The 15,011-nt window shown below is 38.8% G+C and overlaps 1 protein-coding gene and 1 non-coding gene across 4 annotated transcripts in view; both read right to left on the reverse strand.

Annotated features, from left to right (window-relative positions):
* Window positions 1-15,011, reverse strand: part of FAM13A (family with sequence similarity 13 member A) — a 276,291-nt gene that overhangs the window by 69,433 nt on the left and 191,847 nt on the right. For all 3 annotated transcript variants that reach the window (XM_036339586.1, XM_036339576.1, XM_036339596.1), the window contains exon 8: window positions 9,956-9,997. In XM_036339586.1, the coding sequence (XP_036195479.1) occupies window positions 9,956-9,997 (42 nt within the window). The remainder of the gene's footprint in view (window positions 1-9,955; window positions 9,998-15,011) is intronic.
* On the reverse strand, window positions 12,031-12,136 carry LOC118661520. The gene has a single exon (XR_004969357.1). It is a non-coding gene; the product is annotated as a U6 spliceosomal RNA (small nuclear RNA).

A 15,011-nucleotide genomic window follows, 5' to 3' on the forward strand; every position in this document is an offset into this window, starting at 1 on the left:
TCAATGGACTTTATGATATTCCTCATTTTCTTTCATTAGACTCCCTACCACCACCACCACCACTATCACACCCAGCATAGAACTCATTATCTCAGAGGTGATCAACAGACACCCACTCTAGCTGTAGAGAATTTCCTTTGGTTAAAGCTGCAGCTCTTTGCCATGGCCACAGACCATAATCAAATACCAGAAAATCCACCTAAAATAATCTATTGTGCACATGGGAAACTGATGAGAAGAATCTTACTTAATAAATGAATCAATGAACAAACACACAAATAAAAACATCCTAACACTTAATGAGTATTTACTGTTTCAGACACTGTGCTAAGTAGTTTTACAAAGATTTCCGCATTTTTTCTTTACAATAACCCTATGAGGTATGTTCTATTGTTTTCTTTTTTATATTTTCAGATGAAGAGGTTAGAAAGGTTAAGTAATTTGCCCACAGTCATGAGATAAGAAGTAAATTATTTGGGATTTGAACCAAGAAAATTGTTAGCTCAGAGTCTGAGCTCTTAATCACTACACTAGACTTTTAATCACTCAATTACCAGGAGAGAAACTCACCAGAGTCGTCTTTGTATATGGAGCCCTGCATTTAGGCATTTTACTTTGCTTTTCATCACAACCATTCCCCCTCTGCCTCACAATGCCTGTTATTCACTGTGACTCCCAGGTTATATAACCAGCAACAAATCCTTTGCTGGTCTGTCCTTAACTGGAACAGACAGTTCCTGCTTTTGATGCTTTGTGGCTTATCCTCTGTAAATTCAACACTATACAATTAACTCCTGTACTCCATTTCTCAATGTAGTTATACAACCTTGGTTTTGGGAGCAGGGACCAATGTAAATAATGACTGGGGGTAGCCAGGAGAGGAAAAAGAATGTAGAGCTGCCAGATCAGTGATTCTCAACCTTGGCTGCACATTAGAATCACCTGGGAATCTTTTTAAAATCCTGATTTCTGGGCCTCATCCCCCGGAAATTCTGTTTCTTTGTTACTAATGTTGTGGCCCCACCACATAACAAAGAAACAGAATTTCCGGGGGATGAGGCCCAGAAATCAGGATTTTAAAAAGATTCCCAGGTGATTCTAATGTGTAGTCAAGGTTGAGAGCCACTGCTCTAAGTGTTTCTCAAACTCTAATGTGCATCAGAATCACCTGGGATCTCGTTCATACAGATCTGGGCTCAGTAGGTCCAGGTGTGGGGAAGGGAAAGCCAAGATTCCGCATTTCTAACAAATTCCCCTATGATTCTGATGCTGTTGATTTATGGAACACACTGATTAGCAAGGTCTAAATGCTTGCAACTAAAAATTCTTCAAAATTTCAATTCCGTAGATACCACAATAGCTATTTTTAAACATTCTAACCTAAGTAATGAAGGTATGGTTTGGAAAACTTATGCTAAGCTGAGTAAATAAAAGGCAACACATAAAATTCCCCTCACAGCTTTATGAAAACTACCTGAACCATCTAAATATGTCTCAAAAAGCTTTTATCAGCCCAGCCAGTGTGGCTCAGTGGTTGAGTGTCACCTATGAACCAGGAGGTTCCAGTTTGATTCCAGTCAAGGGCACATGCCTGGGTTGTGGCCTAGATCACCAATAGGGGGCGTGCAGAAGACAGCTGGTCAATGATTCTCTCTCATCACTGATGTTTCTATCTCTCTCTGCCCCTCTCCCTTCCTCTCTGAAATCAATAATAATATAGATTTTAAAAAACTGTTTAAAGCCTTCATCAGAATGCAAAATAGATGAATAAATCAATAATAAAACCAAATAATTAAATCATTCATTTTTACTAGCATATCAATATTAAGTCAAATTTATGAAAACTTATATTTGATTACTTCTTTAATAGTCTTTTGGAGTTTTTGCATACTTAATGTGCCCATAATGTCATATTTTTCTAATAGAATTTCTCTAAAGAAAGTATTCTGAGAACATTTTCCATTGGGAATCTGCAAAGAGAAGTCTGGTCCTGGTTCTGCAGTTAAATAGCTTAAATCAAACTACTGGTTAGCTTGGCTGCACTGGACTGGTTTCTTCATACAGAAAATGTAAGGCTTGGCTACTGATCTCTGAGATTTTCTTTCAGCTTGAAAAGCTTATTGCCCTAACATCTAAATCATTACAGAAGGGGTACCAAAATGGCTTTGGTTAGGGATACCAAAATTGCAAATAGTATTTACAATTACTTCTCCCTCCGTAGTTCCTGTTTAACAATTCACCATAAGATTTCTAAGAATATTTAATGTCAGAAATGGGGTCTACTTCCATAGCTACAACTGGCTTCTGGAGGTAAATCTAAAACATTGACAAAAAGGTGATAAGCAAATTAGCTACACGAAAGGTAGAGGTTTCCTTCATCTCCATGCATGTTGCTTGCTTTTTATCCTCTGCAATCAGCTAAGAATAATTTTTTTCAGAGCTCTCCACTCATTTGCTAAAAAAAGTTCTTACTTATGCAATATTAAACATTTAAATATGGAAGAGTTCATTTCCTCGTGTTGATAAAGCAAGTATTCAAAACTGAAAGAAATAAGCTTATGTGCAGGCTTCAGCATTATGGTCAATTTCATTACCCAAGCCTGCTGTAAGTGATGCAACTGAATTTTCTATTGCTATGATCATTTAAAATAGATTCTAAGCCTACTCTGAAATATATTTTATGAAATATACTTAGGCTTTATCTCTATTAGCAAAACCCAAACTGTATTTCTGTAAGCTGATTATGCTCTGCAATACTAGTATATAAAATTTGCATGTGATAAAATGCACAGATGCCTGCTGACAAGTGATTCTTTAAAATTAGATCTCTTGACTTGAAATAAAGACATTTGCATATAAAAAGAAAGACGTTTCAAATCTACTGAAACCAGACATAAAACAGCATGTGTTCCTTTTTTCTATATTTACTCTTTTCTTTGTGTATAAAACCCTACCTGTAATAAAAAACTGTTTTAATAGGAACCATTAGGTCTAACAGAATTATCCTTTTTCTCTAGAAAATAGTATTTACAAGTACTCAATTTTATCTATCTATTTATTTTCATTTTTTAAAATTCTCACCCAAGGACATGTTTTTCATTGATTATAGTGAGAGAGGATGGGAGAGGGAGAGAGAGAGAAAGAGAAACATTGATCAGTTGCCTCCCACATGAATCCTGACTGGGGATGGAACCTGAAACCTGGGTATGTGCCCTGACTGGGAATCAAACCCATGGCCCTTCAGTGCACAGGACCACACTCCAACCAACTGAGACACACTGGCCAGGGCTTATGCGATTTTTTTAATGAGCAAGAATTTAAAATACAATTAATTTGATTAAGCTTCAGGATAAAGACCATGTAACTCATCATCAAAATGGCATACAACTCTTAATTTGCCTATTTAACAGAATACAGTATTTTTAGTATCATTTTAAAAAATATATTTTTATTATTGACTTTAGAGAGGGAGAGGGAAAGAGAGATAGAAACATCACTGATGAGAGAGAATCACTGATCTTTTGCCCAGTGTTTTCTTCTAAGAGTTTCCACTCTTACATTTAGGTCTTCGATGCATTTTGAGTTAATTTTTTGCATATGGTGCTAGCTAAGGGCCCAGCTTCATGCCTTTGCATGTGGATGCCCAGCTTTCCCAGCACTATTTGTTGAAAAGACTATCCTATGACAATTTTTGAAAATACACACCCCCAACCCTCAGCAGACGCAGAATCTTGGCCAGTGAAACCCAGATAGCTTTAAAGAGCCCCACACACTTCATACCATGAAGACGCCGTCACTAAGGGAAATGTAACAAGTGTTGACAAAGATGATGGAGGAACTGAACTCTTGTGTATTACTATGAACATGCACTTTAAATAGTTAAGATGGTAAATTTTATATTATATATACTTTATCACAATTTTAAAAGTGATTAAAATGGCAAAATGTGTTATTTATATTTTATCACCAAAGGGGGGAAAAAAAAAAAAGCTCATAGGCAGCAGTGATGTGCCTCCTCGGTTTAGAAACACTGTGCTAATAAAAAAGGACAAGGAAAACAAATATTTTAAATATACAGTTATTTGTTTCTAAAGACACCCAAATACCTAGCTGACTTTATCATCTTGGGGGAAAAATCAAGTAGATTATTATAGCCTGCTTGTTTGTCCCACTTGTTAGTCAGGAGCTCCAAACAGGCTTATAAACAAATATTATGTCTGATTTGCTATGTTTCTCCAAACTATCCCATCTAAAAATGAGAGCTTTTTACCTCAAAATGATAATTCATAAAATATACAGCATGCTTAAGAAGAAAAATAAACTATTAAAATTTACTAAAGTATGACCAAAAAATCATAAACCTATAAACTCTAGCACAAGTTGTTTGGAAAGGAAATCCCCAAAAAGCTACCTAAAAATAATCTAGAAAGAATTTTTCCACATATCAAAGTAGGAGTGGTATGATATAACTCCTAGATTTCATCAAATGTCAGGTAATATTTTAATCTGAATTTATTTCTTCAACAGAAATCCTACCCTTAAAAGACCTTCATAAAATTGATGATTGCTAGGTTCTAGGAATATATATATAAAAAAAAAATTAACACAATCCTAAAGAATGAGCTTGCATGCCAAACAGCTAATTTAGAAATAGATTGATTTGATGTTCCGGATTCAGAAAAATTAGAAAACATAAATACTGAAAATGACCCTAAGTAACTCCAAATCTGTTAAATAGTAATTCAGCTTCAATTTGTACCGTTTTGAAACTTGGCTGAATTTGATAAAGGCTGTCAGTTTTAAGGTTTCAGTGGAGAACAAAATGAGAAAGGGAAAGCAGAGGAAGATCAGGGCAGTTGCTAGAAGACAGGTATTAGGTAAGCAAGGAGGCACCATTTGAAGGCCAGGTGAGCTGGTTAGAGCCCAGTGGACCAGACTGGTTATAGGTATGTAGCCCCTGAAGCAAATATGTAAGATTTTGATAAAGCACAGGAAAGACAGGTTGTAGGTATACAGGCTATACATATAAGCCAAGAAATTGGAAAGAAGAGGGAATTCAGTGGTTGAATTCTGATGGGATGGGATAGGATAGGGTCTGACCCTGCCATAAGAAACATGAAGGTAGTGTAGGTGAGGTGGGAGCGGGCAGAGATGAGGAGAAATAGAAAGTGGAGATGAAGAATCCAGTGGAAATAACCACAAAAATCAAAGCCTGGGTTTGTAGACACTGGAGACTCAGATGAACAAAAGTGAACTAGCAACAGATCCTAGCCAGATCTGACTGCATGCCAGGCAAAGTAAATCAGACAGTAACAGGCTGAACACGGCACAGGAGAACACCTACAGCAAAAGTTGCTTTGATGCCAATCTGAGCAACTGAGGTAGGGGCTCCTTTTCTGGGACTCCAGCCTAGACTATGAAAGAGGCCAGGTATGGACATCCTAGCCAAGAATGCTCTTCACCTGAAGTTGGCCTGTTCATATTTATTTTGTGGCAATCTCACTAAGGATTTGGCATAACCTATCCTTCCCTTTCATTTCCTTAATAACCTCAACGGGGCGGGTAATCTCTAATGAGCATCTGGGGAACAATGACAGCTACTGTTTAAGCTACTGTAGCTGCAATACACTTGCCACATGGGACAGTGGCAGGTGTACATTTGTGGCTACTATTTCTTTCCTTTAAAAAAGAACAAATGGCTCTGTGGTGAGTTAGGTAAGGTTGGAGAAGTACTGAAATTAGAGAACACAGAGTTCTCAACATAGAAGATACTTAATCTACAATAAGGAGGTATGTCTATTTATAACAGCCCTGCCTCACTATGGAAAAGACTAAAGGTGCCCTAAGCCAGTTTGGTTCAGTGGATAGAGCGTCGGCCTGCGGATCACAGGGTCCAGGGTTTGATACCGGTCAAAGGCACGTACCTTGGTAGCAGGCTCCTCCCCAGCCAGGGCCCTGGTCAGGTGTGTGCAGGAGGCAACCAATGGATGTGTTTCTCTCACATTGATGTTTCTCTTGGTCTTTCCTTCTCTCTTCCACTCTCCCTAAAAATCAATGGAAAAATATCCTCGGATGAGGATTAAAAAAAAAAAAGGAAAGAAAGAAGAAAGAAAAGACTAAAGGCAACGTAAGTGTGCAGTAGACTAACATGTGGTTCAGCCATGACTGTTAAAAGAAAACTGCAATCACAGAAAGTGAAATTCTACAAGGTGAAAAGTAGAGCAAGGTAGTGACTGAAATGGCCTCTCTGGATCCCTGTCCTGCATTCCACCCCCTCTCCTAGCCACAGGAGGGTCTGGAGCCTCCGCTAGTACACTGCGTGCTCTCCATCTCTATCCTCCAGCCTAGCGATTTTCAACTGGCATACCGCAACAATTCTTAAAACATGCAATACCTGACTATTTAGTCAGGGGCACTGGCCTCTTTTCCCTTAGGTTGTCAAATAAAAAAAATGCCAATAGTCAACACAACAATAGCTGTCCAATGTGAATGAATCAAAATTATACCTTTTTTGTTAGATCAGCAAAAAGTATATATTTTTTTGGTATGCCACAGAATTTGAGTAATTAGTTTGTGTGTCATGAGATGACAGGTTGAAAATCTTTACCGCAAACACAGATTCTGTCTTGTTATTAAGCATTCATTTGCTCTTATGAGAGGTAGTACAAAAGTACACTAATTTATAAATTAAATTATCAGTAGACAGGTTATGTTTCTAGTCCAAAATTCTAGAAGTACTTAATCATAATTAGCAATCATGTTTTCTTTCTTCTACTTGCTTTTTTTTTTTCTTTTTTAAATATATTTTATTGATTTTTTACAGAGAGGAAGGGAGAGAGACAGAGAGTCAGAAACATCGATGAGAGAGAAACATCGATCAGCTGCCTCCTGCACATCTCCCACTGGGGATATGCCCACAACCCAGGTACATGCCCTTGACCGGAATCGAACCTGGGACCTTTCAGTCCGCAGGCCGACGCTCTATCCACTGAGCCAAACCGGTTTTGGCTCTACTTGAATTCTTTATGCTAGAAAAGTTAATCTCAACCAGCCATGCAAATAATTTGGGGGCAAAAAAGGGTTTATGTTTTACTAACATGTTCTCCAGCTTCATGTCAAGTACATAATAAACAAAAGCTAAAATAACCTGTACCAACCTAATTCTAACATAATTTCTAAGACTATTCAGAAAAAATTACATGTGAATTTTAATTTCAAGCCAAATAATTATGATTTTTGCATTTATGAAATAGCTCCACTAAGTTTAAATTTCTTTCATGTGAAAAGAATGCCTGCTGGTAACTTCCATTTTTTTTTTTTCAACTTGACCTCTACTGTAAATGTGGGTTACTTTAAAATATATTTTATTGATTTTTTACAGAGAGGAAGGGAGAGGGATAGAGAGTTAGAAACATCGATGAGAGAGAAACATTGATCAGCTGCCTCCTGCACACTCCCCACTGGGTATGTGCCCACAACTAAGGTACATGACCTTGACCGGAATCGAACCTGGGACCTTTCAGTCCCCAGGCTGACGCTCTATCCACTGAGCCAAACCAGCCAGGGCAAATGTGGGTTACTTTACATATTCATTCTTTTTCCTAATTTTTATCATATTTTAATCTTTATGACATTTAACAATATTAATTTTCTTTAAACTCTTTTACCTTCATTTTGCTAGTACAGAATTTCTTTTTCAAGACTGCATTGTTAGTCTAGGTAATTACAAAAATTATCACACTATAAGACACAATTATGTGTCCTTGAGGATTTATAAGCCCATTTCTCCCATCTGGATTTTACAATAGTGGTTAAAAAAAAAAATTAAGACAATGTAAAACATAGGTTGATGTTATCTAGAGTAAAAAATATAAGACAGGGAACAAATAGTTCTCATTAGTTGGCAAGATCCTGTGTTTTAATCTTCTGTAGTATGTAAAACTTAATTTCCATTAATATAGGATAATCATGTTTGATATTATTGTGTGTATTTACATAATGAATGCCAGAGTCACCATGTGCTCAGAAATAACATCTCGTGTGTTTACAGTAATTGCACAGTTGAGATAGCCTATGAACCAGAATATGCTGATTTGGTTGGCAGGAAACCAGGATGAATCAAATGGACCACCATGTTGTCTCAGACAGACACCTCAAATGTTCCCTCTTGCCACAAAGTGATTATGCAATAAGCTTCAAGTCACTAAAGGCCAGAACACTAGTGGAAAGCAGTTACTTGGCTAAGCCTGAAGTCCTACAACACATTTCTGAACTACTGGTGCTTGAATTAACGTCTAAATCTAATGATTGCCACAATCAGATTCAAAAATAAATACAAACTACTTATCACATATCCTGAACATTTATTTAAAAAATAGATTTCAAAACTGAGAAAAAAAAATTAAAACTTTAGCAATTTTAACTTTAATTAATATGGAAATATTATTTTCAAATATATTTTCTAAGCCTCTGAAGTAGATAGGTAGTGAGGAAAGAAATTCAGTAAGAAATACTTGGCTCTAGGCCAGGGGTGGGCAAACTTTTTGACTCGAGGGCCACAAGGAGTTCTTAAACTGGACCGGAGGGCCGGAACAAAAGCATGGATGGAGTGTTTGTGTGAACTAATATAAATTCAAAGTAAACATCATTACATAAAAGGGTACGGTCTTTTTTCTTTTTTAGTTTTATTCATTTCAAATGGGCCGGATCCGGCCCGCGGGCCGTAGTTTGCCCACGGCTGCTCTAGGCTATACCCAAGTTGAAGGGCTCACTAAAAATCACATTAATATAGCAAATGTTTTAGTCTGGAGAGATGTGATTCACTTCAACATTCTGTAAACTTACCTGCTTTAAAAGTTGATATTTTAGCATTATAAGCTTTAGAAAAGAATCCTGAACTCCATAACCTTACTGAATGTTTACTTTCTCATGCCGCTACTACATAGGAAATGATTTAACGTAACCTAAAGCAGTGGTCGGCACACTCATTAGTCAACAGAGCCAAATAACAGCACAATGACTGAAATTTCTTTTGAGAGCCAAATTTTTTAAACTTAAACTATATAGGTAGGTACATTGTTATTAACTTAATTAGGGTACTCCTAAGCTGGCCTTTGCTAAAAACGTCCTCAATCTGATTGAGGTACGTTCGCTGAGGTCGACCCCTTCCAACTCTCCCATCCACACTCCTCTTGTATACTTGTTTCGTCTATCTTTTGTCACCCGCGCACGATGTGCTGACGCAACTAGCACTAACCACTGCACATGAGACTGCTGACTGACTGGCTCACTCAACTCCTGCATGAATCGTGCGCTTCCCCCGTGCTGCGTATCCCGCCGCCCGCCTGTGCTGGGGCCTGCGCCGCGTCTCCTGTTGCCCGACTGATGGACACCCCCCACTTCTTCTAATGCCACTTATTCAAAATAGACCCGCCCAGGCTGAAAACCGACTTCTGTGCATGGGCCACGAAGTTTCAATCGCACTGTACGTGCGCGCCCGCGGTATTTTGTGGAAGAGCCACACTCAAGGGGCCAAAGAGCCGCATGTGGCTTGTGAGTCGCGGTTTGCCGACCACTGACCTAAAGCTTCTTCAGCAAGTAAGCTTTGTGTGCTCACTCCTCCCCAACCTCTAAGTACAGAAGAAAAATTTTTAAACTTAGGTTACAGTCTAATTACAGGCAGTTTTTGAAGTTAAAATGGCTACTTTAACATTTCTGAATTTAAAACACAATGTCTTATTTTAGTGTTTTCAACTATATTAAAATTTGTTTCAGGATTTGTTAAGCCAGAGAGGGAAAACCAGAGCATGAACAACATGGCAAGAAGTTCCAAAAAGCTAGTCTGGCCATAATGCAGAATATTCGATGGAAAAGAATTCAAATGGACAGAGAGACCCAAAGAAGCCCCAACCCTCCTCCCTTCCCTGTAATAGACCAACAAAAATCAAATAAGTACCTCAAATAGAAAGGTGACAGAGGTCTTTCATCCTCCTGTGAACTAAAAGAAAATAAAATGTGAATTAATATAATTTCTATTAATATTATATTATATCGATTTTACTTAAAACTCTGTCCTACCTGTCACAAATTTTGTTTTGACACCTTAGAGCAGGGGTGGGGAACGTACAGCCCCCAAGCTGTATAAGGCCCTCAAAATCATTTGGTCTGGTGAGTTCATTAAATGTTTGACCAAACATAGCAGGCCAATTTTTAAGTTGATAATTTTGTATGGCCCTCGAATGATGTTATAAATATCCCAATGGCCCTTCGCAGAAAAAAGGTTCCCTACCCCTGCATTAGAGCTAAACTCATGATGCAGTAAGGTCAGTAAAAGACACTCTACCTTGGACCTAACCAAAGTCAATTACTTCTTCATGGGAGACCATCAAGGGAGGTTTCTTTCAAAATTAGCTGAAGGCAAAAATAATTCACATGGTACTTTCAAGAGGAAGATAAGCCAGTCTGAGAAAGATAAATATCACATGACCTCACTCTTTGTGGAATATAATGAACAACATAAACTGATGAACAAAAACAGAACCAGAGTCATAGAAGCATTGAATAGACTGTCCAACCTATGAGGGAAGGCAGGGGAGGGGGAGGATAAGAGATCAACCAAAGGGCTTGCATGCATGCATATAAGCATAACCAATGGACACAGACGGGGGGGTAGCTGGGGAGAGGTCAATGGGGGAAAAAGGAGACTTATGTAATACTTTAAACAATAAAGAACTTAAAAAAAGAGGAAGCATTTTATTATCTTACTAGAGGCCTGGTTCCGAAATTTGTGCACAATCCTGGACTGCTGGCTCCTAATTGCTCACCTGCCTGCCTGCCTGGTCGCCCCTAACTGCTCCCCCCCCACCCCGGCCGGCCTGATCACCCCTCACTGCCTCTGCATGCCGGCCTGATCACCCCTAAGTGCCCACCCCGCCGGCCTGGTTGCCCCAAACTGCCCCCTGCTGCTGGCCAGGTCACCCCCAACTGCCCCCTCCCTGCTGGCCTGGTTGCCCCTCACTGCCCCCCCCCCCACGAGCCTAATCACCTCCAACTGCCCCCCCCCCACTGGCCTGATCGCCCCTAGCTGCCCCCCCCCCCCGGCCTGGTTGCCTCTTACTGCCCCCCCTGCTGGCCTGGTCGCCCCCAACTGCCCCCCCACCATCCTGGTCGCCCCACGCAGCCTGCTTGTTCAGTCGTTTGGTTGTCCCTCACTAACCCCCCTGCAGGCCTGGTCATAGGCAGCCATCTTGGGAGGGCGTGATGGTCAATTTGCATATTATCTCTTTATTATATAGGATTCTACAACCCCAATCCAAGTATTCATATATTGTATCTAAACTCTTAAATGATTACATACTCAGTTATCTTAATAAAGCTAATTATAGCTCATTAACATGATGATGAAAGAAACAGCTCTCAAAAATATTCCTGTTAAGTGTGAGCCACTTCAAAATACGATGGCCTAGCAATGAAAAGCGCAGCAGTAAACAGCACTCCTGCTCTGTCTTCTGTATTGCTCTAAGTATTAACACGTGTAGATAATATGAGAGGACATAATGAAATCATAAAGAGTTTAAGTTTCCCAAACAACATAGAAGCAATATGAAGCTTAATATAAAAGTATTCAATTTTAAAAATGTAAACTATATACCATAATAAAATAGTTTTTCCTTTCTTTAACATGGTTTTCTTCTTTCTGATAAATGACCTCAAAACAAAGAATGAGTCTCTCTGCCCCGCAGTGTCTCCTGGAGTAGTCTTTCGGCTTTTTTGATAATGCACTCATATAAAATTAGGTTTGCTTTTCTTTTTTAAAAAAATATGCATTTTTTTACTTCAGAGAGGAAGGGAGAGGGAGAGAGAGATAGAAACATCAATGATGAAAGAGAATCAATGATCAGCCGCCTCCTGCACGCCCCACACTGGAGATCGAGCCCACACCAGGGCATGTGCCCTGACTGGTAATCGAATCTTGACCTCCTGGTTCACAGGTAGATGCTCAACCACTGAGCCACGCCAGGCGGGCAGGTTTGCTTTTCTTAATGCTTCACAAGCTTGTGTGTCACCCTGGAACAGGGCCATGCTCATCTTCTCTGTGTCATGTCAACTGTAGTGTATGTGCTGCCGAAGGGAGCACTAAAATTAGTTTTTAAGCAGCCACTCTCCTCAATATATAACTGAGTATTATGTACATCATTAAGCAAATAAAAAGTAGAAATGTAAAGTATTAGATAAAAATAGCTAGAAGCTCTAATATTTTTCCTTATACCCCTATTGTGAAATCTTATATACCACTTGGGGTGTATACTACTTTGGGGAAAACAACTAGTTAACTTTTGTTTCCTCTTTCTCACCTATTTTTAAATATGTTTAAGCATCATTAATGAAAAGGGAAGTTTGCTTCAATTGGTAATATTACCTTGGCAATCACCAAATTCTTATTACAAAGCTATTCTCTCTCTCTCTCTCTCTCTCTCTCTCTCTCTCTCTCACAAACACAAACACACACACACACACACACACACACACACACACACAACCCTAAAAGTTGGAAACGTCTTAACATTTTTTTAAAATATTATTTTATTGATTTCAGAGAGGAAGGGAGAGGGAGAGAAAGATAGAAACATCAATGATGAGAGAGAATCATTGATCGACTGCCTCCTGCACGCTCCCTACTGGAGATTGAGCTCACAACCCGGGCATGTGACTTTGACTGGAGTTGAACCCAGGACCCTTCAGTCCGCAGAGCTCTATCCACTGAGCCAAACCGGCTGGGGCTTAACATTTTAGTTGGAAGATGGCACAAAGTATGAAATACAATTTTTCATTCTCTTGAGATTTTGGTATCCAATTTCAGTATCGCTTAGCTGTTCTAATGTTTATGTTGCCAAAGCTTTTAATGTTTGTGATTGTGCTAATTCTTCCCATGGGAAGGGTTAAGCGGCGAATCAGCTTATTATCAACTCTAATGTGGACGGGCTTGTAGAATTAAGTTGCAAAGCTGGAAAGATAGAGGCAACTACACCTGAGATCCCTGCAGGTGTCTTGGGAAGAAACCCCTAACAGCAGTGCTATTACAGGAAGTGGTAAGCCAAACTGACACAAGGAGCTTACACATTTGACTTTAAAATATTCCTTGGAAGTACTTAAAACAAATTATAAACATATTAGAACTAAGTTTATTTCCTAATCAAGGATTCGGTGTCAAAAAGTACTAATTATAACTAACGATGCAAAAAGGCTGCAACTAAAAACCTGTAATGATTTTACTTGAGAAAAATAGCCTCCATTTATTATAAAATGAACACTGTACTTAATATTTCTTTGCCAAGAACAGATCTATAACTCTAACATGTGACAAATTATAATGGAAGTTAACATGGGTACTTTAGTGAACATTTAATTATCAATATGGTTGGCTTGCTTAGAATTTAGAAGTGCTTTTGGTAGATGATTTACAGTGAGATGATGTAGTATTCTGAATACAGCTGTTCATGTGTTTTGGCTAATGATTTATTTGGCGTGTCTACTAAATTTCTTTGTAGCAAACAGAGAAGATCAAAATCAGTCAATCCTTTCTTCCTTCACACCTTCTCCTCCTCAATCAGCAGCAGTCAACAAGGCACCAGTCCACGCCCCGTAATAAACAAGAAGAACACTGTAATTTGAAGAGAAAATGAGGATGGCACAGCTGGCTTGGCTGACCTATGAACCAGGAGGTGTGGTCTGATTCCCAGTCAGGGCACATGCTTGGATTACGGGCTTGATCCCCAGAGTTGGGCTTGCAGGAGTCAGCCCATCAATGATTCTCATCATTGATGTTTCTATTTCTCTCTCCTTTTCCCTTCCTCTCTGAAATCAATAAAAAAACATATTTTTAAAAAATGAATAGCCCAGCTGGCATGGCTCAGTGGTTGATAGTTGACCTATGAACCAGGAGGTCATGGTTCAATTCCCGGTTAGGGCACATGCCCAGGTTGCAGGCTCAAACCCCAGTGTGGGGTGTGCAGGAGGCAGCCAATCAACTTTCTGTCTCATCATTGATGTTTCTATCTCTCTCTCCCTCTCCTTTCCTCTCTGAAATCAATAAAAACATATTTTTTTAAAAGTTAAGAAAATGAGGGTAAATAATCAATTCTTATAGTTAATTGACATATTCCTCTTTCCCTGCTTATAGAAGTACCCATGTCTGAAGTTTAGTAATCTTGATAAAGGTATAAATTCTGAAACAACGAAAGCAAAGCATTTATTTCAAATGGATTAAATCAATTAATTGTAAAACTGATTTTAAAAGCAATTTTAAGGAAAAATGGCCAAAGGAATTCTTCCAAATAGGTTTGAGAAAATAAGCTTTTCCACAAAATTTACATATGAGAATGCAAAACATTTGACATGAACACCATTTTTCCTTCTGTGCAAAGTAGGTGTAGTACTATTATAGGACCCCAGACATCTATTATAGAGATTACTCATGCCTGTTTATGGTTTTGTGTCACTCTCTCAGGCATGCCCAATTATATGAAACCAGTCCTATTTTTGCCTAAATTTTAAAATTGAGAATTAGTTCTTTAAAAATATATATGTATTTTATTGGTTTTTTACAGAGAGGAAGGGAGAGAGATAGTTAGAAACATCGATGAGAGAGAAACATCGATCAGCTGCCTCCTGCACACTCCCTACTGGGTACATGTCTGCAACCAAGGTACATGCCCGTGACCGGAATCGAACCTGGGACCCTTGAGTCTGCAGGCCAACGCTCTATCCACTGAGCCACACCGGTTTAGGGTGAGAATTAATTCTGATTCACTTTTAATTAAAAAAATAAGTGCATGCAATGTAGAGGAAAGAAGGAATGTGTGTCATGAAATTAAGCCAATGACAAACTGTAACAACTTGGAATTCCATTCAATTTCCTCTGGTTGCTAGTATGAACCCCATATTTTAATCATTTCCTGTTTGCTGACTTTGAAAAACGGCCAAGCTTAAGCAGCTAATTCACTTGCTTTTAT

Source organism: Myotis myotis, unplaced genomic scaffold (assembly GCF_014108235.1).
Source record: "Myotis myotis isolate mMyoMyo1 unplaced genomic scaffold, mMyoMyo1.p scaffold_m19_p_1, whole genome shotgun sequence".
In the NCBI taxonomy this organism is placed as follows: domain Eukaryota; kingdom Metazoa; phylum Chordata; class Mammalia; order Chiroptera; family Vespertilionidae; genus Myotis; species Myotis myotis.